This window comes from Chiloscyllium plagiosum, unplaced genomic scaffold, assembly GCF_037043375.1.
Source record: "Chiloscyllium plagiosum isolate Xiang-an unplaced genomic scaffold, Cpla_swu_hap1 HiC_scaffold_14, whole genome shotgun sequence".
Lineage (NCBI taxonomy): Eukaryota > Metazoa > Chordata > Chondrichthyes > Orectolobiformes > Hemiscylliidae > Chiloscyllium > Chiloscyllium plagiosum.
In genome coordinates this window covers 17,366,702-17,390,164 of record NW_028270152.1, presented here as the reverse complement: position 1 = coordinate 17,390,164, position 23,463 = coordinate 17,366,702, and the positions used below count along the sequence as shown (strand labels likewise).

Here is a 23,463-nt window from a genome sequence, read left to right as displayed (position 1 = left end):
TTCTACGGCAGAGCATTCCACACAGCCACCACTCTCTGGGTGAAGAAGTTTCTCCTCATCTCTGTCCTAAATGGCCTACCCCATATTTTTAAGCTGTGTCCTCTGGTTCGGGACTCACCCATCAGCGGAAACATGTTTCCTGCCTCCAGAGTGTCCAATCCTTTAATAATCTTATATGTCTCAATCAGGTCCCCTCTCTGTCTTCGAAACTCAAGGGTATACAAGCCCAGTCGCTCCAGTCTATCAACATAAGATAGTCCTGCCATTCCAGGAATTGACCTCATGAACCTACGCTGCATTCCCTCAACAGCCAGAATGTCTTTCCTCAAATTTGGAGACCAGAACTGCACACAATATTCCAGGTGCGGTCTTACCAGGGCCCTGTACAGCTGCAGAAGAACCTCTTTGTTTCTATACTCAATCCCTCTTGTTATGAAGGCCCGCATGCTATAAGCCTTCTTCACTACCTGCTGTACCTGCATGCTTACCTTCATTGACTGGTGTACAAGAACACCCAGATCTCTTTGTACTGCCTCTTTACCTAAATTGATTCTATTTAGGTAGTAATCTGCCTTCCTGTTCTTGCCACCAAAGTGGATAACCATACATTTATCCACACTAAACTGCACCTGCCATGCATCTGACCACTCACCTAACCTGTCCAGGTCACCCTGTAATCTCCTAACATCCTCCTCACATTTCACTCTGCCACCCAGCTTAGTATCATCAGCAAATTTGCTAATGTTATTACTAATACCATCTTCTATATCATTAATATCCTGCGATAGGACACACAGCTCCTGCAGTCTGTTCAATGTTTTCTGCTTCACATGTTTGATTTTAGCTAAATCAGAGGAGAAATCATTTTCTCATCCATCTAAAAATCAATATCCAATTTGTCCAGTTGCGAGTTGGGTCTGCCGACAGTCCAATCCTTGTGTTGTGTTATGCATTATGCAGGACATTACTTTCCTGTTGGCAAATATTTGTACCCTTGAACTTCTTTTACTAATTCTATCAGCACCTTATTTTCCATATCCAGCCTTTCAGCACACAAATGTGCACCATAAGCTAATTTCTTCAGACTGTTTCGAACTCAGTTGGTTCTTTCATAACTTTTTCCAAAAGCTTGTCAAGGATACTCCTGTAATTACCATGTCATATTTCTATAATTTCCATTACAGATTCTTCTACTAATTAATAAATCCTAACTTCTCCACTAAGCTATCTATCAGTCACGTTTCAAAATATCCTGATGCCATGATAACCTCAACCAAAGACTGCTACTTCTCAACTTCAAAACCAATTTGTGGTGATTGGAAAGAAGTCGGCCAGGTGGACCTCGTTGACTGAGATCCCTGATTGGGGTTGTTAACCTGGGCCAATCAGGGAGCCCTGGCTGACAGACAGAAACAGGAGATTCAGAATCTCCTCAGTTTAGGGGACTGACTCTGTGCTGGCTGGGTCACAGTCAGTGTGTTACTGTTGCAGTTGGTTTCTGCTTTTTTTTGGCAAGGAAACCTGATTCCTCAACTGGCTTAATTATTTAGCCAGTTTGTTAACTGGTATTCCTTTAGTGAGGACTGATTTATAAACCCCTGATGCGCACAATGTGTTTCAGGTATAACTCAGTTCTCATTAGGGGATTGTTGTTTCATTGGCTGGTTACAGCCTGTGTGTTACTCTTTTCTCTTTTACTTTGCGAAGAGGACAATGTTGATTTTGTGGTAGTGCTTAGCCCTTGCACTCTAGTTTTCTTTGGGTTTTTTTGTGTCTTCACTGTTTGTTGGTGTTTGGACTGAGCCCTTGTGAAGAAATACATCTTATCAGATAAACTGTTCATGTGGGTAGGCCTGACCGTTGGACTAGGCCTCTGTAAAGAGTGAACACCTGTGCGTGTGCTGGGAGGTGAGTACTTGCTGTATACTGGATTTTGGGAGAAGACCTTGCCTAAAGTGGATAACCATACATTTATCCACATTAAACTGCATCTGCCATGTATTTGTCCACTCACCTAACCTGTCCAGGTCACCCTGTAATCTCCTAACATCCTCCTCACATTTCACCCTGCCACCCAGCTTTGTATCATCAGCAAATTAGCTAATGTTACTATTAATACCATCTTCTATATCATTAATATATATTGTAAAAAGCTGCAGTCCAGCACTGATCCCTGCTGTACCCCACTGGTCACCACCTGCCATTCCGAAAGGAAGCCGTTTATCACTACTCTTTGTTTCCTGTCAGCCAACCAATTTTCAATCTAAGTCAGTACTGTGCCCCCAATACCATGCGCCCTAATTTTGCTCACTAACCTCCTATGTGGGACTTTATCAAAGCCTTTCTGAAAGTCCAGGTACACTACATCCACTGGATCTCCCTTGTCCATCTTCAGAGTTACATCCTCAAAAGATTCCAGAAGATTGGTCAAGCATGATTTCCCCTTCATAAATCCATGCTGACTCTGACCTATCCTATTACTGCTATCCAGATGCGTCGTAATTTCATCCTTTATAATTGATTCCGGCATCTTTCCCACCACTGAGGTCAAACTAACTGGTCTATAATTTCCTGCTTTCTCTCTCGCTCCTTTCTTAAAAAGTGGTACAACATTAGCCACCCTCCAATCTGCAGGAACTGATCCTGAATCTATCGAACTCTGGAAAATAATCACCAACGCATCCACGATTTCTACAGCCATCTCCTTTGGTACCCTGGGATGTAGACCATCAGGCCCCGGGGACTTTTCAGCCTTCAGACCTAACAGTCTCTCCAACACCAATTCCTGGCAAATATAAATTCCCTTCAGTTCAGGTCCTTCAGCCACTGTTACCTCATGGAGATTGCTTGTGTCTTCCCCAGTGAACACAGATCTGAAGTACCAATTCAACTCTTCTGCCATTTCTTTGTTCCCCGTAATATATTCTCCTGTTTCTGTCTTCAAGTGCCCAATTTTGGTCTTAATCATTTTTTTGCCTTTCACATACCTAAAAAAGCTTTTACTATCCTCCTTTATATTATTGGCCAGTTTACCTTCGTACCTCATTTTTTTCTCTGCATATTTCCATCTTAGTAATCCTCTGTTGTTCTTTAAAAGCTTCCCAGTGCTCCGTTTTCCCACTCATCGTTGCTATGTTATACTTTTTCTCTTTTAACTTTATATGCTTCTTAACTTCCCTCGTCAGCCACGGCCACCCATGCCTCCTCCTAGGATCTTTCTTCCTTTTTGGAATGAACTGATCCTGCAACTTTTGCATTATACCCAGAAATATTCGCCATTGTTCCTCCACTGTCATCCCTGCTAAGGTATTGCCCCATTGAACTTTGGCCAGCTCCTCCCTCATAGCTCCATAGTTCTCTTTATTCAACTGAAATATAATTGCACCTTCGAGCAGAATTGATTCTCGGTAGTTATCCTTTAAAATAAGGTAAAAAAGGTAAAAACGAGCCAAATCATCCGCCGACATTTCCGCCACCTCCAAACAGACCCCACCACCAGGGATATATTTCCCTCCCCACCCCGCTCCGCCTTCCGCAAAGACCGTTCCCTCCGTGACTACCTGGTCAGGTCCACGCCCCCCTACGACCCACCCTCCCATCCTGGCACTTTCCCCTGCCACCGCAGGAACTGTAAAACCTGTGCCCACACCTCCTCTCTCACCTCCATCCAAGGCCCTAAAGGAGCCTTCCACATCCATCAAAGTTTTACCTGCACATCCACTAATATCATCTATTGTATCCGTTGCTCCCGATGCGGTCTCCTCTACATTGGGGAGACTGGACGCCTCCTAGCAGAGCGCTTTAGGGAACATCTCAGAGACACCCGCATAAATCAACCAAATCGCCCAGTGGCTCAACATTTCAACTCCCCCTCCCACTCTGCCGAGGATATGGAGGTGCTGGGCCTCCTCCACCGCCGCTCCCTCACCACCAGACGCCTGGAGGAAGAACGCCTCATCTTCCGCCTCGGAACACTTCAACCCCAGGGCATCAATGTGGATTTCAACAGTTTCCTCATTTCCCCTTCCCCCACCTCATCCTAGTTTCTAACCTCCAGTAACTCGACCTGTCCGGACTTGTCCGACCTGCCCAGCTCCTTTTCCACCTATCCACTCCACCCTCTCTTCCCTGACCTATCACCTTCATCTCCTTCCCCACCTACCTATTGTATTCTATGCTACTCTCTCCCCACCCCCACCCTCCTCTAGCTTATCTCTCCATGCTTCAGGCTCTCTGCCTTTATTCCTGATGAAGGGCTTTTGCCCGAAACGTCGATTTTGCCTGTCCTCGGATGCTGCCTGAATTGCTGTGCTCTTCCAGCACCACTGATCTAGAATCCTTTAAAATAATGCAGCCGCTTTGTATTCAACACAGTGAAAAACTACGATTATGGTTTTTTCTAGATGCTTTACTGATGTCTTCATCCTGACAGAAGTGTTCAAGCTCTGTATATGTGTACCCAATGTCTAAAATACACTCTCATTCTAATGTGCTTATGTTTTATTCAAAACCTGGAATACAAACTAGCTGCTGGTGGATCACGTTTGGAGTCCTTGGGGAGAAGGGTTCTGAAAGGAATTCGGTGAAGAAGTAAAATTATCAGTGAAGCAAATTTAATGACCAAAAACATTTTGGTGGTTCAGTAAAGCATCTAGAAAAAAACCACAATCGTAGTTTTTCACTGTGTTGAATACAAAGCGGCTGCATTGTTTTAAAGGATAACTACCGAGAATCACTTCTGCTCGAAGGTGCAATTATTATTATCTTAATCATTTTGCTTTCCAGAGATAGCTTCCTTTATTTTTAAACGTGTCGCAATGAACAAACCCATGAGAGAATGATTCCAAGACCTCTTGGATGTCCACTGCTCTGTTCTCTCACAGATCAGTCAGAATCAGTAGGAAATGGCTTTGTGATAGTGGCATGCGGAGTGGCACAGATCTGCACACAGTCAGGTCTGGCTCACAATGATGAGGTTATTGACCCATTGAACTCCTTTTGGCAGTGGTGTTTATTGGAGAATACTGACCATGACACCAGTGGTATTCTGATTTTTTTTTGAATAATGACCCTTTTCATCCTGAACCATGGGAATGATGAGGTGTGACCTTGATTTAATAGTTCACTTTAAAGATAGCACTTTTGATAATACAATACGTTCCTTTTTGCTACACTGGAGATCAGTTTAATTTTGTGTGCTTGAATGCTAGTGGAGGAGTTGAACCCAAGGCTCCCTCATTCTTAGCCAATAGTGTTCAGACTGGCACAGACAGATCTGAGCAGGCCTATGGATACCAAGCACCCTACATAATGGTGAAAAGACAGACAATCAGGTTTGAGGCTGCAAATTATTCTGGATCATGCCCACCAGACCTCTGGAATAGTGTTTAAGAGCAGAAGTACATAAGATGTAGGAATGAAGGTAGGCACTGGGCCCCTCAAATCTGTTCTGCCATTCCACACAATCATGGCTGATCATCAGTTTCAACTACACCTTCCTGTCTGCTTCCCATACCTTTGACTCCCTGGCAGGACACAAGCCTGTCAGCTTCAACCTTAAGTATGTAGCACCTACAATCTTCTCAGGTGGAAAATTCCAAAGATTCACCACAAGTCAAGTTCAGAAATGTCTCCTCATCTCTGAGCCTTATCCTGCAATGTCCCTGCCTTCTTCTACATTTCTCAGTGAGGGAAAACAGTCTCTCAGTGTTGACTCTGTCAAGTCTCCTCAAATGCTTTCAAGGAGATCACCTCTCATTCTTCTGAGAACTCCAGAAGGTATTGGCCCAGTTTACTAAGATTCTTATCATAGGAAACCTTCCAACACAAAGCACGGTCTCTTCCTTAAATTCTCCAATATTCTTCCTTAAATATGGAAATCAAAACCTGTGCACAGTATTTCAGATATGGTCTCATCAAATCCCTATCCAGTTTTAGCAAGACTCCCTTATTCTTGTACTCCTAATTTCCTGTCACTGAGGCTAATATGTTCAGATCATTCTGGGGCTTTGGGGCTCAATATTTCTCTAAATACTTCAGGATTCATTGAGTCCATTCTCAGTCTCAGATCTTCAAGTCTTGAAGATATTGGTCAAAGCAGTGACTGTATATCCAAAGCAAACCTGCACTAGTTCATTATTTAAACTACCTATTGTGGCTGAATTGCACTGTTCAGTATAGTTTAATTTTCATTCATGGGATGTAGATGTCACTGGTTAGGCCAGCATTTATTACCCATCCCTGGTTGCTGCCAGAGGGCGTTTAAGAAGCAACCACATTGAGTCTGGAATCACATATAGACCAGACCATGTAAGGATAGGAGTGATCCTCCCTAAAGTGAACCAGATGGTTTTGATGACAATTGCTAACAGTTACATAATCACCAGTAAACTAGCTTCTTAATTTCAGATTTTTGCTGAATTCAAATTTCACCATTCCAATTTCACCAGTGGAATTTGAACATTGCTGTGGAATTCTGGATTACTAGCACAGGGACATTACCATTATGCTATCACCTCCCCATTGAATGTGCTGCTCCATGATTCATTCTTTGAGAGTGGATAAGGCTGGACTGGCCATTTACGACTTCCAAAAGTAATTGGCGTCTCTCTTGACAGATGATTGTTGAAAGCAACATGAAGTTGTGGTTGCTGTAACAAAATTGTTCGCAGTGCCTCAAAAAAAGTGGATGTCTCATTTGTAAAACAACACAATTTCAATTGTTTCAGTTGTGTAAACAACTTTATAATCATTTTGATTTGGAGATGCCGGTGTTGGACTGGGGTGTACAAAGTTAAAAATCACACAACACCAGGTTATAGTCCAACAGGTTTAATTGGAAGCACTAGCTTTTGGAGCACTGCTCCTTCATCAGATGGTTGTGGAATACACGATTGTAAGACACAGAATTACAGTCATGTACTCCACAACCACCTGATGAAGGAGCAGCGCTCCGAAAGCTAGTGCTTCCAATTAAACCTGTTGGACTATAACCTGGTGTTCTGTGATTTTTAACTATATAATACTTTATAAGAGTGATTAGCCTTCCAGAATAAAATAATTTCTGCTGCAGCTAATGGCATAGTAAATTAAACTCCATACTAGCCAAATTACTCCCTTCTCTCAATTATTCCAGGATAGAGCTTTATTAATATATTTTGGAGAACAGATGGATTTAAAAGTATGATTATATGTACAAAGAAATTGCAGACTATAACTTGTCCTTTGATGCCTCAACATAACATCAGTCTCCAAAAACAAATTGATTTTGGACAAATTGTATTGTCTCATATGGATGTGTTGTGTTTGTGTATATATCTGTACTTTTCCCAACTGCACAGTACTTTCGTGTAGCAATCTGTCCAAAATACAACCAGTCCAAATGGTAACTCAGCTCTGCTGATTTTAGTAAGCTCTGGGCCAACTTCACATGCAGACTGCCATCACAAATGTTTTAACTTGGTCAGAAGAGTTTGCCATTGCAAACTCAGTTATAAAAATTCCCAATTATTAAGCAGTGCATAATCCTTGAATTCATGCAAACATTCTCCTTATCTTTGCTTTGCAGCTCCCCTAAACATCATTCGCCATGTCTGCAAAGCAGGGTCCAGAGGGAACTTCTCGTTTTAATGAATATGTAAATAATGCGCTGCTTTTTAAAGAACAAACTAATTATGCTGTGATGTTTTGACAGTCTTCTGTAGCAAAAAGATTGCTTCTTCATATTAAACTGAAAACGCATTGATCTGAAAAAGCATTTTTTGATGTCTAATGTGAAGGTACTTGCCTGTAGATGGAATTTGGATGGTACTGTGTATATTTCGCTGGCATATAGATAGCTTACAATTTTATGCCATATTCATTTCTTTTCCTAAAGGAAGGAAATCAACCTGATTAGTCGTTTAACAAGAACTGTTACATTTATCTTCAGTTTCTGATCCTAATGATTTTATTTGCATGCTGTTAAGAGTCAACTGTCACTTTCCATAGGAATATAGAAACAGTACCAGGTCATTCAGCTTTATCACCATTCAGTGAGATCATGGCTGACCTGGATGTGAACTCCTCGATACCCTAATGCACTGGTGGAATTTAAATTTGGTTAACAAAACCCAGAATTGAAGTCTAGTCTCAGCAATGGCAACCATGAAACTATCACTGGCCGTCGTGCAAAAACCATCTGGTTCACCAACGTCATCCAATTTAATCTGCTGGCAGCACTAACAACAGGTTTTATAATATTACATAACATTAGATTTGTATGCATGGAAGGCCATGAAACAGGATTCTTTATTCACTGGCATTCATGTCTTTACAAAAACAAAGGAAAATTCAGGTTAAGCAAGGAAGTACATACAGTAGTCACTTGAAATGAGGTCTGTGGTTTACATTGGTTTGAGAGATCTTACACCTATCTGCACCTCCTTCCAATGTGACCTCTTTTGCACCAAAGATACCCTTTTGTCCAGAGACACTTTGTTCAACTGTTCCCACAGCCCTCCAGTGCCATCACTGCCTGCTGCCAGAGCTCAGTTGTAATTAATAGCAACAGAAATGTCTGTGTTGAAAAAGTGTCCCATCATAATGTCACGGCACTGCATGCAGGAACAACTTGGAGAAAGTGATGACTGTGGATGCTGGGGAGTCAGAATCGAAAAGTGTGGTGCTGGAAAAGCACAGCAAGTCAGGCAGCATCCGAGGAGCAGGAAAGTCGACGTTACAGGCATAAGCCCTTCATCTGGAATGTGGAGAGGGAAAGGGGTGGGGCTAGGGACAAGGTAGGTGGGAAGGCGATAGGGTTAGAGTTGCAATATATCCGGAGATTAGTGGGTGGAAGGTGAGGACCAGGGGTGGGGTTTCTATTCTTGTTGCAACTGGAGGGGTGGGGTTCGAGGGCAGAGGTTCAGAAAATGGAGGAGATCCGCTGCAAGGCATTGCTGATCACGTGGGAGGGGAAATTGTGGTCCCTGAAATAGGAGGTCATCTGGGAAGTCCAGGAGTGCAAATGCTCCTTCTGGGAGCAGAAATGGCCGAGGCAGAGGAATTGGCAGTAAGGGATCACGATTTTACAGGACAGGGCGTTGGGAGGAGGCGTAGCAAAGGTAGCTGTGGGAGTCACTGGGTTTGAAGTAGATGTCCGTGTTGAGTCAGTCGCTGAAGATGGAGACGGAGAGGTCCAGGGAAGGGGAAGGAGGTGTCGGAGGTGGTGCAGAAGGTGTGGGTTTAAGTTCTATCTGTGTGTAATAATATCTCTGAAATGGTTAATTAAAGAACTTACAATCTGATTTACTTTAATTCAATGATGTCCTTATCATGAAAAATTGCCCTGCAAAGCTGCACCTTCCCAATCCCCAGGAGAAGTGGCCTGACTTTTCAAATGAAATCAAAGTTTATGCATCAAGTTGTCTGGGTTACTTCCAAAACGTCAAATCTCCTACATAGTCCCAAGCTTCTCCCTTCTATCCTTTTACATTAAACTGCAGGAAGAAAAGGTCACCTCTTCTTCCAGACTCCTTCTTTAACCTAACCGAAAGATAATGTTTACACTTTCCTTGAACAATACCCAGCCCAGCTGCTCCCTTCCAGCCTGTGTTTGCACTTTGGAGTGTTGCCGGATACCCAGGGAATCAGATACAATTCTGATACATTGGCCAACATCCAACTCTGCCTTTTCTTATACGCCTCTATACTCATGTTCAAGAGCAGGCTTACTCTCAGCAGGATTGGTGACTCTCTGTATGGTCACCTAGCAAGAGGTCAAGTTGGTCATCCCTCATGGACAGAGTTCCTATGGACTTTCAAAATGCCCCTTTTGACTGTTTAAAGATCTCTAAACATCCTTCATTTATGTTAAGTGTCACTCAGATGTATTCTTCACACAGTTTCAAGGTTCCTTGCATCCTGATGTCAACAATAACCATGAGATCAGAAGAAGCTTCAAGACTCCCTTAATGATGGTCATCCTGCTGGTATTTTGACAATCAGAAACATTGGTTCTAATGGAAGGATTATAATAAGAACCAACCTCATAACTGACCTCTTATAATTCCAGGCTCTGATCTTTTAATTACCTCTATCCTAACTTAAGAAGGCAACTGAATTTACCAGGCTTTCCTGACAATATTTCGCTCCCTTAACTCTTGTGTTCCCACAAAGATCAAACTAGAAAATTGAACAACAGGCAATTTAATGTACCATTCCTTTTATGCATTCTCATAACAATCATTTGTGGTAAGTTGAAAATTGCTTTGCCTTTCAATTTTTATGACACTAGCTTCATGACACCTTGAAATAAGTTTACAATTCTTTTGCTTTAAATTCATTGAATTTAATTTCCTACCAGACACCATGGTGGGATTTGAACACACACAGAATTAGCCAGGTTCACCAGAGTATTAGCAACAGCATCGTGGGGTTGGTTAGCTCAGTTGTTTGGACAGCTGGCTTATGATGCCAATAGTGTAGATACAGTTCCTGCTCCAGCTCTCAGTCTCACCCCTCACCTAAGGCATTGTGACCCTTAGGTTAAGCTGTGTCCAGTTCTGGTCACCCAGTTGTAGGAAGGATATTATTAAGCTGGGGAGGATTCAGAAGAGATTTACCAGGATGTTGCTGGGTATGGAAGATTTGAGTTATAAAGAAAGACTGGGACTTTCTTCACTGGAGCATAGGAAGTTGAGAGATGACCTTATAAAATGTAATAAAATAATGAGGGGTATAGATAGAGTTAATTGCAGTTGTCTTTTCCCTAGGATGGGATTTTCAAGACTAAGGGGCACATTTTTTAAGGTGAGAGGAGAGAGGTTTAAAAAAAAGTCTAGGGGGCATCTTTTTTATGCAGAGGGTGTTTTGAGTGTGGAATGAACTTCCTGAGGAAGTGGTGGGTATGGGTACAATTACAATGTTAAAAAGACATTTGGATAAGTGCGTGAATAGAAATGGTTTGGAGGGATATGGGCCAGGAGCAGGCAGGTGGGACTGGTTTATTGTGGGATTATGTTCGGCATGGTTGGACTGAAGAGTCCGTTTCCTTGCTGTATGACTCTGACTCTATGATTAATCATTTCTCTCTCTATGGTTCACTGGGATAATGGTGACTGTATCTTTAGTAATATCATCACTGCATCACAGTCTCCGCTTCTAACAAACTTGTGCTTAATAAAGCTGCAGTAGTTTATTTTCAGCACATTGAGGTCAAGAAACAGCCCAGCCAATTAATGTTGCTTAAATGTTATGGAGTTAAATTTTCCAAATAGCAGTGGCGTGGGCAGTTTGAAATTTGCACTCCATTGGTACACATTCAAAGACACGGATGTATACTTGAAGATTACCTCTTAGGATCCATCTTTCAGTAAAAACTTAAATAAATGAATGTGACAATGCAAATGAGTTTCCTAAATCAGGAGAACCCATTTAGCTCAATTGCATTTTGAAATTAGATTACATTACATTACAGTGTGGAAACAGGCCCTTCGGCCCAACAAGTCCACACCGACCCGCCGAAATCAGAGTTAGCGTTTTGGGTTGAGTGACCCACCCATACCCCTACATTTACCCTTACCTAACACTACGGGCAATTTAGCATGGCCAATTCACATTATCTGCATATCTTTGGACTGTGGGAGGAAACCGGAGCACCCGGGGAGAACGTGCAAACTCCACACAGTCAGTCGCCTGAGGCGGGAATTGAACCCGGGTCTCTGGCGCTGTGTTGCTAGATTTCTCAAAGGTTCGCTGATCTCACTGTCATTAGTATGTCTTGGTCTCTTTGAGTAATCTGGGAGAAGAAGCTTTTTGTTTCTACAGCCAATGCTGAAATGTCTTGTTTTCTCTCACAGGGTGAAGCATCCAAACATATTACAGCTGGTGGACGTCTTTGAAACACGCAAGGAATATTTCATTTTCCTGGAACTGTAAGTTAACATGCAACACAAAAGAATGCAAAGGTTAGGGAGGGAGAAGGGTCAACAGCTGTTTGACCAAAATGATTATATATTTCCAGTGTTAAAAATCAGTTTCCAACTTCAGTACTCAATTTTAGTTTTGGTCCTTGATGATTGGGGAATTTTCGATTGAGTTATGGTTTGAACCCTACTCCAGCCAACTGCGCTCTTAAATAGAAACCAAAAGAATTGCGGATGCCGTAAATCAGAAACAAAAAGCAGAAGTTGCTGGAAAAGCTCAGCAGGTCTGGCAGCATCTGTGGAGAGAAATCAGAGTTAGCGTTTTGGGTTGAGTGACCCTTCCTCAGTGACCCTTCCTCAATTCTGGGATTGAATGTTGACATCCAGAACTTTTGATCATGATCAACATCACTGGGATCCTTTGAGATTCCATGCTCACTAAAAGCTGATTTGATCAGCTGGTTACAGTTTTGTTTTGACTTGGCATTGTCTTTCTGGGATATATGGCAGAAACATTGTCACACTGGAATCCACTATGTGCCTACAAATCTTGTAAAATGCTTCCAACAATCAGTACTCTTCTGTTCATAGACAACACATCGGAAACTCCTTCCCAAAGTTTGGCTCATTTAGCTTTAAGAGGGTAACTTGTCTGTAGATGTTACACTTTCTTGTCGCTATTTTTGAACTATTCTGATATCCATCTGCTAATACATAATTCAACTGCTATATCAGCTGGCAAGAAGGTAGCTTACAGGTATTTTCTCAAAGCCAAGCCCCATTCCAACTCTACCACTCGCTTTGAAGATTCTTGAAATTTTTCCCTTTAACGTGAGCAGCAGCTCCTTAAAAGTTTCTAGGGTGTGTGGAGTAAAGGGTTAACTGCATGTTTACTCTAAAAATAGCTCCTAAACCTGTGCAAGAGAAAATGTGTCATGCAGAAATAAGACCCCATCAAACTGACCCAAGTCTGGAGGCTTTCAGAGATGTAGCCTTACCATCCCTTGTATATATTTATGCTCCGTAAACCCTAAATAGTGAAAGATGACCGAGCTCTGATTTGCGGAGGTATTTAGTATGTAAAAGGTTAGTATGCAGGGACAGCAAGTAATTTTGAAAGTCCGTACAGTATCGATTACCTTACTTAAAGAAGGGTACCTTACTTAAGGAAGGATGTTAATGTATTGGAAGCAGTTCAGTGAAGGTATAGAAGCTTAATGCCATGTTGGGTGTTTTATGAGGGAACATTGGGCAGGAAAGGCTTGTATCTGCAGGAATTTGGTAGAATTATGGACAGCTTCTTTGAAACAGATAAGATCCTGAGGGGTCTTGACGTGGTAGGCGTGATGTGGGAGAATCTCTTGTGGGAGAATCTAGGGGTCACTATTTAAAAGAAGAGGTCAGTATTTAAAAATAATAGAGATTTTTTTGTCCCTGTGGGTCCATGAGTCTTTGGAACTCTCTTCCTGGAAAGATGATGGAAATAGAATCTCTGAACATTTTTAAAGCAGAGATGGATAGATTCTTGGTGAGCAAGAGGGTGAAGAGTTATCTCGGGTAGGCGGGATTGTGGATTTGAAGTTAAATCAGATTAGCCATGGAATCACAGAACGGAATCCCTACAGTGTGGAAACAGGCCCTTCAGCCCAATAAGTCCACACCAACCCTCTGAAGAGTAACCCACCCAGTCCCATTCCCCTTGCCTACTACTGTAAATTTTTACCCCTGACTAATGCATCGAACCTACACATCCCTGAACACTATAGGCAGTTTAGCATAGCCAATTTACCTAACCTGCACATCTCTGGATTGAAGTAGGAAACCAGAGCACCTGGAGGAAACCCACGCAAACACTGGGAGAATGTGCAAACTCCATACAGATAGTCACCTGGATTCGAACTCAGGTCCCTGGTGCTGTAAGGCAGCAGTGGTAACCACAGAGCCACCATGCTGCCCATGACCTTGTTAAATGGCAGAAGAGGCTTGAGGGGGCAAATTGCTTACTTCTGCTTCATGATTGTGCTTGATATGTTGCACCACGTATCTTGTCTGCCCTGGTTCCTCATGCAGTACCTGTCCTAATGATTAAGGAAACAGCTTTTGGTCAGTGGTCAGTTCAGTTGGATGCTGTATTCACATGGCACTCGAAAGGCAGAGGTCCTACCCAAAAGCAAATCACATTATAGGAAATATTGATAATAGCAATCTTGGTCAGATATAGCTCATATACAAAGAACAAAAAAAAATCACAATGGCTTTTAATCCTAAAGAAGGATCTTCTAAAGAGCATCTTGAATCTACTTGGTATCTTTCACAAAAGTCATACAGTCACCTAGGAAAAAAAAATTAAACTTGTGAATGACATGTACTGAGTAGAACTTGTTTTGTATATCTCAGAATAGTGCTCCAGTATAATCAATATGTTCATTTCAAAGAATTACTGTTTTTTCTCCCTTAATGACCTGATTTTGGAATCTAATCATTGTGTAGCATGGTAGGAAATAGAGAGCGCGAACTCACATAAACAGGAATAAAATAAATTGTTGATTCAGACTTAAATAAAAATCAAGACAGCATTCAAAAGTCCCCTGCACTCCTTCATACTGTCATGAGATCTTTCATTTCCAGCTGAGACAGCAGAGAGAGCTTTAAACGAACACCTCGTCTGAGAAGCAACACATCTGACAATGCCTAGTCTCAAGGTCACACCAGGTTACAGCCCAACAGGTCTATTTGAAATCACAAGGATTTTAGAGCCCTGCTCCTTCGTCAGGTGAAGTCCTGAAGCTTATGATTTCAAATAAATCTGTTGGACTATAACCTGGTGTCATGTGACTTCTGATTGCACCCCCACCCCAAGTCCAAAACATAATGCCCAGTCAGCATAAATTATTGGATGCAATCTCCAGAGTAGGACATGACCCTATCAAGAACTGACTGATGCGACTTCTGTCCTTTGTTGCTCTTTTAGCTGCCTAGACTTAACCTTATCCACTCAGTGTCTCACAAACATCCATCAAGTTGAAACATGTGTTGATCACAGCTAAGTTTCTTCCAATGTTGGAAACAGCCCAAAACATCCATACTAAAATCAGTGTGTCAGGATGAGAGCTAAGTCTGCTGTGCCTTGTAGTTTGTTGTTTGTGGTGTAGCTCTGTACAGACACACACTGGATGGAAATTAAGTCCCAACAATATCAAACCCCTCAGTGGGATCAGTGACCATACAAGGTTGTGGTAAGTGTTTGAAGTAATGTGTTTACTGCAGGAATCTGAAGGCAGCTTTATGTGACAAATTCTTGATGTATGATTCATTGCACGTTCAAAGTGCTTCTGATTCAACATTTTCTGCCACTGTTTCCTCTTTTTGTTTAAGAAAACCTTTGGTTTTGAAAAAACTTTGAACAATTCTGGAAGCATCATGTTTGTTTCTTCCCAAACTTCATTCTATGGCATCATTAACTCTTGTATAAAATGAGTGCTTTTTTTTTGCCCCCACCTACCGTTGTAATATTCACATCACACAATTGCCGTCTCCAATAAGAGACAATCTAACCATCACTCCTTGACATTCAATGGTGTTACCATCACTGAATCCCTCCACTGTCAACACCCTGGGGGCTATCATTGACCAGAAACTCAACTCTACTTGCTGCAGTAGCTATAAAAGCAGGTCAGAGGCTCAGAATACTGTGGCGAATAACTCACCTGCTGACTCCCCAAACTCTGTCCACAATCTAAAACGCACAAGTCAGGAGTGTGATGAAATGCTCCCCACTTACCTGGATGGGTGCAGCTCCAAGAAGCCTGACACCATTCAGGATTGGCACCACATCCACTCCCTCCACACCAATGCTCAGTAGTAATAGTGTGTACTATCTACAAGATGCACTGCAAAAATTAACCCAAGATCCTTCGACAGCACTTTCCAAATCCACAACCACTTCCATCTAGAAGGGCAAGGGAAGTAGATGCCTGGGAACAATACAATCTGCAAGTTCCCCTCTAACACATTCATGATGCTAACTTGGAAATACATCTCCATTCCTTCAATGTTACTTGGTCAAAATCCTGGAATTCCCTCCCTAAGAGCATTGTTGGTCAATCTACTGCACATCGACTGCAGCGATGCAAGAAGGGGAAGTAGGGACAGGCAATAAATGCTGGCACAACTAGTGATGCCCACCTCCCAAGACAGAAGTTTTCAAAACAAAACCCGCTGCCATAATCTGTTTTTATTATAATCCTTATTAGTATCAATTCTGGAACTACGTATGGAAAAATATTTCAGAATGGTGAGGTTTGCTGGAATTAGTGTTGCTTTTGTGATTTCTCAGGACCTCCTCGACATGTTGGAGATTGCAGGTTTAACATGTAGAAGACCAAGGGCAGCAGGCATGTAGAAACTTCACTCTCTGTAAGTTTTCCTCCAAGTCACACACCATCCTGACTTGGAAACATATCACTGTTCCCTCACTGCTGCTGGATCAGAATTCTGGAATCCTCTCCATGCCTGCACTATGGGTATCCCTGCTTCATGCAAACTGCTATGATTCAACAAGTTAAAAATCGCACAACACCAGGTTATAGTCCAACAGGTTTATTTGGAAGTACTAGCTTTCAGAGCACAGCTCCTTCATCAGGTAGCTAGTCATGGTTCAAGAAGACAGCTCCCTACTGCTTTATATGTCAGAATTATCAATGCAGGTCCCGTTAAATGTCAAGCAGAACAGTTCTGAATTGATTGAGATCAAATAACGCTCACTGGACTTCATATGGAAGATCGTATGAGGAAAGACTGAGACACTTGGGGCTGTTTTCATTAGAGAAAAGAAGGTTTAGGGGTGACTTGATTGAGGTGTACAAGATGATTAGGGGGTTAGATAGGGTTGACAGTGTGAACCTTTTCCCGCGTATGGAGTCGGGTATTACAAGAGGGCATAGCTTTAAATTAAGGGGGGGTAGATATAGGACTGAAGTTAGGGGTAGGTTCTTCACTCAGCGAGTCGTAAGTTCATGGAATGCCCTGCCAGTAGCAGTGGTGGACTCTCCCTCTTTATGGGCATTTAAGCGGGCATTGGATAGGTATATGGAGGATAGTGGGTTAGTATAGGTTAGGTGGGCTTGGATCGGCGCAACATCGAGGGCCAAAGGGCCTGTACTGCGCTGTATTCTTCTATGTTCTATGTTCTATGTTCTATATTTAAGCACTGGGGACTTGTCCCCTCCTCCACTCATCTCTGATGGTTTGTATTTCGCTTAATGATCTTTGCATGTAAATTATTCAGTTGGAAACATGGGTGATTTACCAGTGGTTTGAGAAGATTTGTAGCTCAGGTTGAGGTTTTGGATGTAGGTTTGCTCGCTGAGCTGGAAGGTTCATTTCCAGATGTTGCATCATCCTACTAGGTAACAGCTTCAGTGGGCCTCAGGCAAAGCACTGCTGAAAATTCCTGCTTTTTATTTATAGAAAGAACCAAGAAACCCAAACATATAAATAGAAAGCAGGAATTTACAGCAGTGCTTTGTCTGAGGCCCACTGAAGATGTTTCCTAATAGGGTGATGAAACATCTAGAAATGAACCTTCAAGCTCAGTGAGCAAATCTACATCCATTACCAGTGGTTGTTAATAGACAAAAAATACCATGGGTGGAAGAGTACTCCTGGATATAAAAGAAAAGATGTGCAGGTCAGGTGAATTGGCCATGATATATTGCTCATAGTGTTAGGTGCATTAGTCAGTGGTAAATATAGGGTATGGGAATGCATCTGGGTGATTCGGAGGGTCAGTGTGGACTTGTTGGCCAAAAGCCTGTTTCCATACTATCGGGAATCTAATCAGGTGGGGAGACAATTGAAAAGATGAGTGATTTAATGGTGGCGGTTAATAGGCATATATGCCAGGTGATTTGATGGTTGAGAAATTAATTTGGTTATGTGTGAAAGCACTTTTGGATATTAAAATAGGGGAGAAAAGAACTAAGAAAGGAAAAATGCTAGCGAGAGATGCTGCAGTGGAGCAGTGGTAATGTCCCTGACATTGAACAAGGTGGCCTGGGTTCAAGTCCTATCTGCTATAGTGGTGTGTAACATCATCTCTGAACAGGTTGATTCAAAAATACAGAGTGAAGAATTGGTGAGCCTCTGTGGTGCAGTGGTAGTGTTGCTATTTCTGAGCCAAGAGATCTAAGTTCAAGTCCCACCTGCTCCAGGTTGATCAAAGAAAGCAAGTGTTGAGGAGAAAACATGGATGATTTACAGGTGATGGTTGATAGAGAGAGAGAGACAGAGACAGAGAGAGAGAGAGAGAGATGAAGACCTTTCAGTGATTGGGTGAAAAAAAAAGGCCATCCAATTGTGCCTCAGAGCCTTCCTGAGTATCGAGAGGAAGCAAGTGCTGGGGAGATTGGTGGTGGCTAACGGATGAAAGTTACCATAGGTGGTTTGTGGCCATTTGGTTGTGTGATAACACTTCCAGATCTGACCAAAAACCAGAACTGGAGAGACCTGACTTCAAGTTCCCATATTTCAGAGGTATTTTGTATCATGACTGATAAGGTTGATTTTTAAAAATATAACAGTTAGAAGACTCACTGTCCCAGACGGGCTGTAGGGATAGATGCTGAGAGCATGTTTCCCTGATCTGGGAGTCTAGAAGCAGAGGGCATAGTCTCAGAGTAAAAAGGCATCAATTTAAGACTCAGATAGAACACAGAACATAGAACAATACAGCACAGAACAGGCCCTTTGGCCCACAATGTTGTGCCGAACATTTGTCCGAGCTTAAGCACCTATCCATGTACCTATCCAATTGCCGCTTAAAGGTCACCAATGATTCTGACTCTGCCACTCCCACAGGCAGCGCATTCCATGCCCCCACCACTCTCTGGGTAAAGAACCTACCCCTGACATCCCCCCTATACCTTCCACCCTTCACCTTAAATTTATGTCCCCTTGTAACACTCTGTTGTACCCAGGGAAAAAGTCTCTGACTGTCTACTCTATCTATTCCCCTGATCATCTTATAAATCTCTATCAAGTCACCCCTCATCCTTCGCCGTTCCAATGAGAAAAGGCCTAGCACTCTCAACCTATCCTTGTACGACCTATTCTCCATTACAGGCAACATCCTGGTAAATCTCCTCTGCACCCTCTCCAAAGCTTCCACATCTTTCCTAAAGTGAGGCGACCAGAAATGCACACAGTACTCCAAATGTGGCCTAACCAAAGTCCTGTACAGCTGCAACATCACCTCACGACTCTTGAATTCAATCCCTCTGCTAATGAACGCTAATACACCATAGGCCTTCTTACAAGCTCTATCCACCTGAGTGGCAACTTTCAAAGATCTATGAACATAGACCCCGAGATCCCTCTGTTCCTCCACCTCACTAAGAACCCTACCGTTAACCCTGTATTCCGCATTCTTATTTGTCTTTCCAAAATGGACAACCTCACACTTGGCAGGGTTGAACTCCATCTGCCACTCCTCAGCCCAGATCTGCATCATATCTAAGTCCCTTTGCAGCCGACAACAGCCACCCTCACTATCCACAACTCCACCAGTCTTCGTATCATCTGCAAATTTACTGACCCACCCTTCGACTCCCTCTTCCAAGTCATTAATAAAAATTACAAACAGCAGAGGACCCAGAACTGATCCCTGCGGAACTCCACTTGTAACTGGGCTCCAGGCTGAATATTTACCATCTACCACCACTCTCTGACTTCGACCGGTTAGCCAGTTCTCTATCCAACTGGCCAAATTTCCCACTATCCCATGCCTCCTGACTTTCCGCATAAGCCTACCATGGGGAACCTTATCAAATGCCTTACTAAAATCCATGTACACTACATCCACTGCTCTACCCTCATCCACATGCTTGGTCACCTCCTCAAAGAATTCAATAAGACTTGTAAGACAAGACCTACCCCTCACAAATCCGTGCTGGCTGTCCCTAATCAAGCAGTGTCTTTCCAGATATTTATAAATCCTATCCCTCAGTACCCTTTCCATTACTTTGCCTACCACCGAAGTAAGACTAACTGGCCTGTAATTCCCGGGGTTATCCCTATTCCCTTTTTTGAACAAGGGCACAACATTCGCCACTCTCCAGTCCCCTGGTACCACCCCCGCTGACAGTGAAGACGAAAAGATCATTGCCAACGGCTCTGCAATTTCCTCTCTTGCTTCCCACATAATCCTAGGATATATCCCGTCAGGCCCAGGGGACTGGTCTATCCTCAAGTTTTTCAAAATGTCCAACACATCTTCCTTCCTAACAAGTATCTCCTCTAGCTTACCAGTCCATTTCATACTCTCCTCTTCAACAATGCGGTCCCTCTCATTTGTAAATACTGAAGAAAAGTACTCATTCAAGACCTCTCCTATCTCTTCCGACTCAATACACAGTCTCCCACTACTGTCCTTGATCGGACCTACCCTCGTTCTCATCATTCTCATGTTTCTCACAAACGCATAAAAGGCCTTGGGGTTATCCTTGATCCTACCAACCAAAGATTTTTCATGCCCTCTCTTAGCTCTCCTAATCCCTTTCTTCAGCTCCCTACTGACTATCCTGTATCTCTCCAACGCTCTGTCTGAACCTTCTTTCCTCAGCCTTATGTAAGCCTCCTTCTTCCTCTTTACTAGATATTCAACGTCCCTCGTCAACCAAGGTTCCCTCACCAGACCATCTCTTTCCTGCCTGATAGGTAGATACATATCAAGGACACGTCGTATCTGTTCCTTGAAAAAGTTCCACATTTCAATGACATCCTGCCCTGACAGCCTATGCTCCCAACTTATGCTCCTCAGATCCTGTCTTGAAGCATCGTATTTACCCTTCCCCCAATTGTAAAACCTACCCTGTTGCATGCACCTATCTCTCTCCATAACCAAGGTGAAAGTCACAGAATTGTGGTCACCATCACCAAAGTGCTCACCCACTAACAAGCCCATCACTTGTCCTGGTTCGTTACCGAGTACCAAATCCAATATGGCCTCCCCTCTGGTCAGACAATCTACATACTGTGTTAGAAAAGCTTCCTGGACACACTGCACAAACACTGCCCCGTCCAATCTACTTGATCTAAAGAGCTTCCAATCAATATTTGGGAAGTTGAAATCGCTCATGACTACTATCCTGTGGCTTCTGCACCTTTCCAAAATCTGTTTCCCAATCTGTTTCTCCACATCTCTGCTGCTATTGGGGGGCCTATAGTAAACACCCAACAAGGTGACTGCACCTTTCCTATTTCTGACTTCAGCCCATACTACCTCCAAAGGCAGGTCCCCCTCGAACTGTCTTTCTGCAGCTGTTATACCATTTCTAATTAGCAATGCCACACCTTCTCCTTTTTTACCACCCTCCCAAATCTTACTGAAACATCTGTAACCAGGAACCTCCAACAACCATTCCTGTCCCTCTTCTATCCACATTTCCGTGATAGCCACAACATCGTAGTCACAAGTACTGATCCACACCTTAAGTTCACCCACCTTATTTCTGATAGACCTTGCATTGAAGTATACACACTTGAACCCATCTCTGTGTCTGCAAGTATTCCCTGTCAGTGCTACCTTCTTCACAGCCTTCCTACATTCTCGAACATCATGAAAAACAGCTAACCCACTTGCTGGACTACAAGTCCGGATCCCATCCCTCTGCCAAATTAGTTTAAACCCCCCCGAAGAGTGCTAGCAAACCTACCCCCTAGAATATTGGTGCCCTTCTGGTTCAGGTGCAACCCATCCTGCTTGTACAGGTCCCACCTTCCCCAGAATGCAGTCCAATTGTCCAAATACCTGAAGCCCTCTCCCCTACACCATCCTTGCAGCCATGTGTTCAACTGCACTCTCTTCCTATTCCTTGCCTCACTGTCACATGGCACCCACAACAACCCAGAGATGACGACTCTGACCATCCTAGCTTTTAGCTTCCAGCCTAACTCCCTGAGCTCCTGAATGACCTCCCTACCCCTCTTCCTACCTATGTCGTTGGTGCCAATGTGCACCACAACTTCTGGCCGCACACCCTCCCCCTTAAGGATTCTGAAGACACAGTCCAAGATGAGGAGGAATTGTGTGAGTCTTTGGAAGTCCTTGCTACATTGAGCTGTGGAGGTTGGGGCAGAGTCCTTGTGTACATTTAATGCTGTGGTAGATTTACAATCAGGAAAATGGGCAGGAAAGTGGACATGAGGAATGTTAGATCAGTTATGATCCTGTTGAATGATGGAGCAGATTCAAGGGGCCGAATGGCCTACACCTCTTCCTATTCATGGGGACATGAAAGGTCCTTAGTTGGTAGGATTAGGGAAATCCCTAAGGCTTTCGAAAGGTATGTCAGGAATAAAAGAATGGCTAGGGTAGGAATTGGTCCAGTCAAGGATAGTAGTGGGAAGTTGCATGTGGAGGCTGAAGAGATTGGGGAGACACTGAATGAATACTTTTTGTCAGTATTCACTCAGGAACAGGACATTGTTGCCGATGTGAATACTGAGTCACAATTAAGTAGAATGAATGGCTTTGAGGTATGTAGGGAAGAGGTGTTGGAAATTCTGGAAAGGGTGAAAATACATAAGTCCCCTGGGCCTGATGGCATTTATCCTTGGATTCTCTGGGAGGCAAGGGAGGAGATTGCAGAGCCATTGGCCTTGATTTTTATATCCTTGTTGTCTACAGGAGTAGTGCCAGAAGACTGGAGGCTAGCAAATGTGGTTCCCTTGTTCAAGAAGGGGAGTAGGGATAACCCTAGTAACTATAGGCCGGTGAGTCTCACTTCTGTTGTGGGCAAAGTCTTAGAGAGAATTGTAAGGGATAGGATTTATGAACATCTGGATAGGAATAATGCGTTCAAGGATAGTCAGCATGGTTTTGTGAAGGGCAGGTCGTGCCTCACAAACCTTATTGAATACTTTGAGAAGGTGACTAAGGAGGTGGACGAGAGGAAAGCGGTAGATGTGGTGTATATGGATTTTAGTAAGGCGTTTGATAAGGTTCCCCATGGTAGGCTACTTCAAAAAATACGGAGGTATGGCATTGAGGGTGAGTTGGAGGTTTGGATTAGGAATTGGCTAGCTGGAAGAAGACAGAGGATAGTAGTTGATGGTAAAGGTTCATCTTGGAGTGCAGTTACTAGCGGTGTTCCGCAAGGATCTGTTTTGGGACCATTGTTGTTTGTCATTTTTATAAATGACCTGGAGGAGGGGCTAGAAGGTTGGGTGAGCAAGTTTGCGGATGATACGAAAGTCGGAGGAGTTGTTGACAGTGAGGAAGGATGTGGCAGGTTACAGCGGGATATAGATAAGCTGCAGAACTGGGCAGAAAGGTGGCAAATGGAGTTCAATGTAGGTAAGTGTGAGGTGATTCACTTTGGTAAGATTAACAAAAAGATGGGGTACTGGGCTAATGGTCGGATACTTGGTAGTGTGGATGAGCAGAGGGATCTTGGTGTCCATGTACACAGATTTCTGAAAGTTGCCACCCAGGTAAATAGTGCGGTGAAGAAGGCATATGGCGTACTGGCTTTTATTGGTAGAGGAATTGAGTGCCGGA

At 43.1% G+C, this 23,463-nt stretch overlaps 1 protein-coding gene across 2 annotated transcripts in view; it reads left to right on the top strand.

Moving 5' to 3' along the window:
* The window catches only part of LOC122558854 (caM kinase-like vesicle-associated protein), a 155,839-nt gene that overhangs the window by 67,684 nt on the left and 64,692 nt on the right, over positions 1 to 23,463 (top strand). For both annotated transcript variants that reach the window (XM_043707701.2, XM_043707702.2), the window contains exon 4: positions 11,838 to 11,912. In XM_043707701.2, the coding sequence (XP_043563636.2) occupies positions 11,838 to 11,912 (75 nt within the window). The remainder of the gene's footprint in view (positions 1 to 11,837; positions 11,913 to 23,463) is intronic.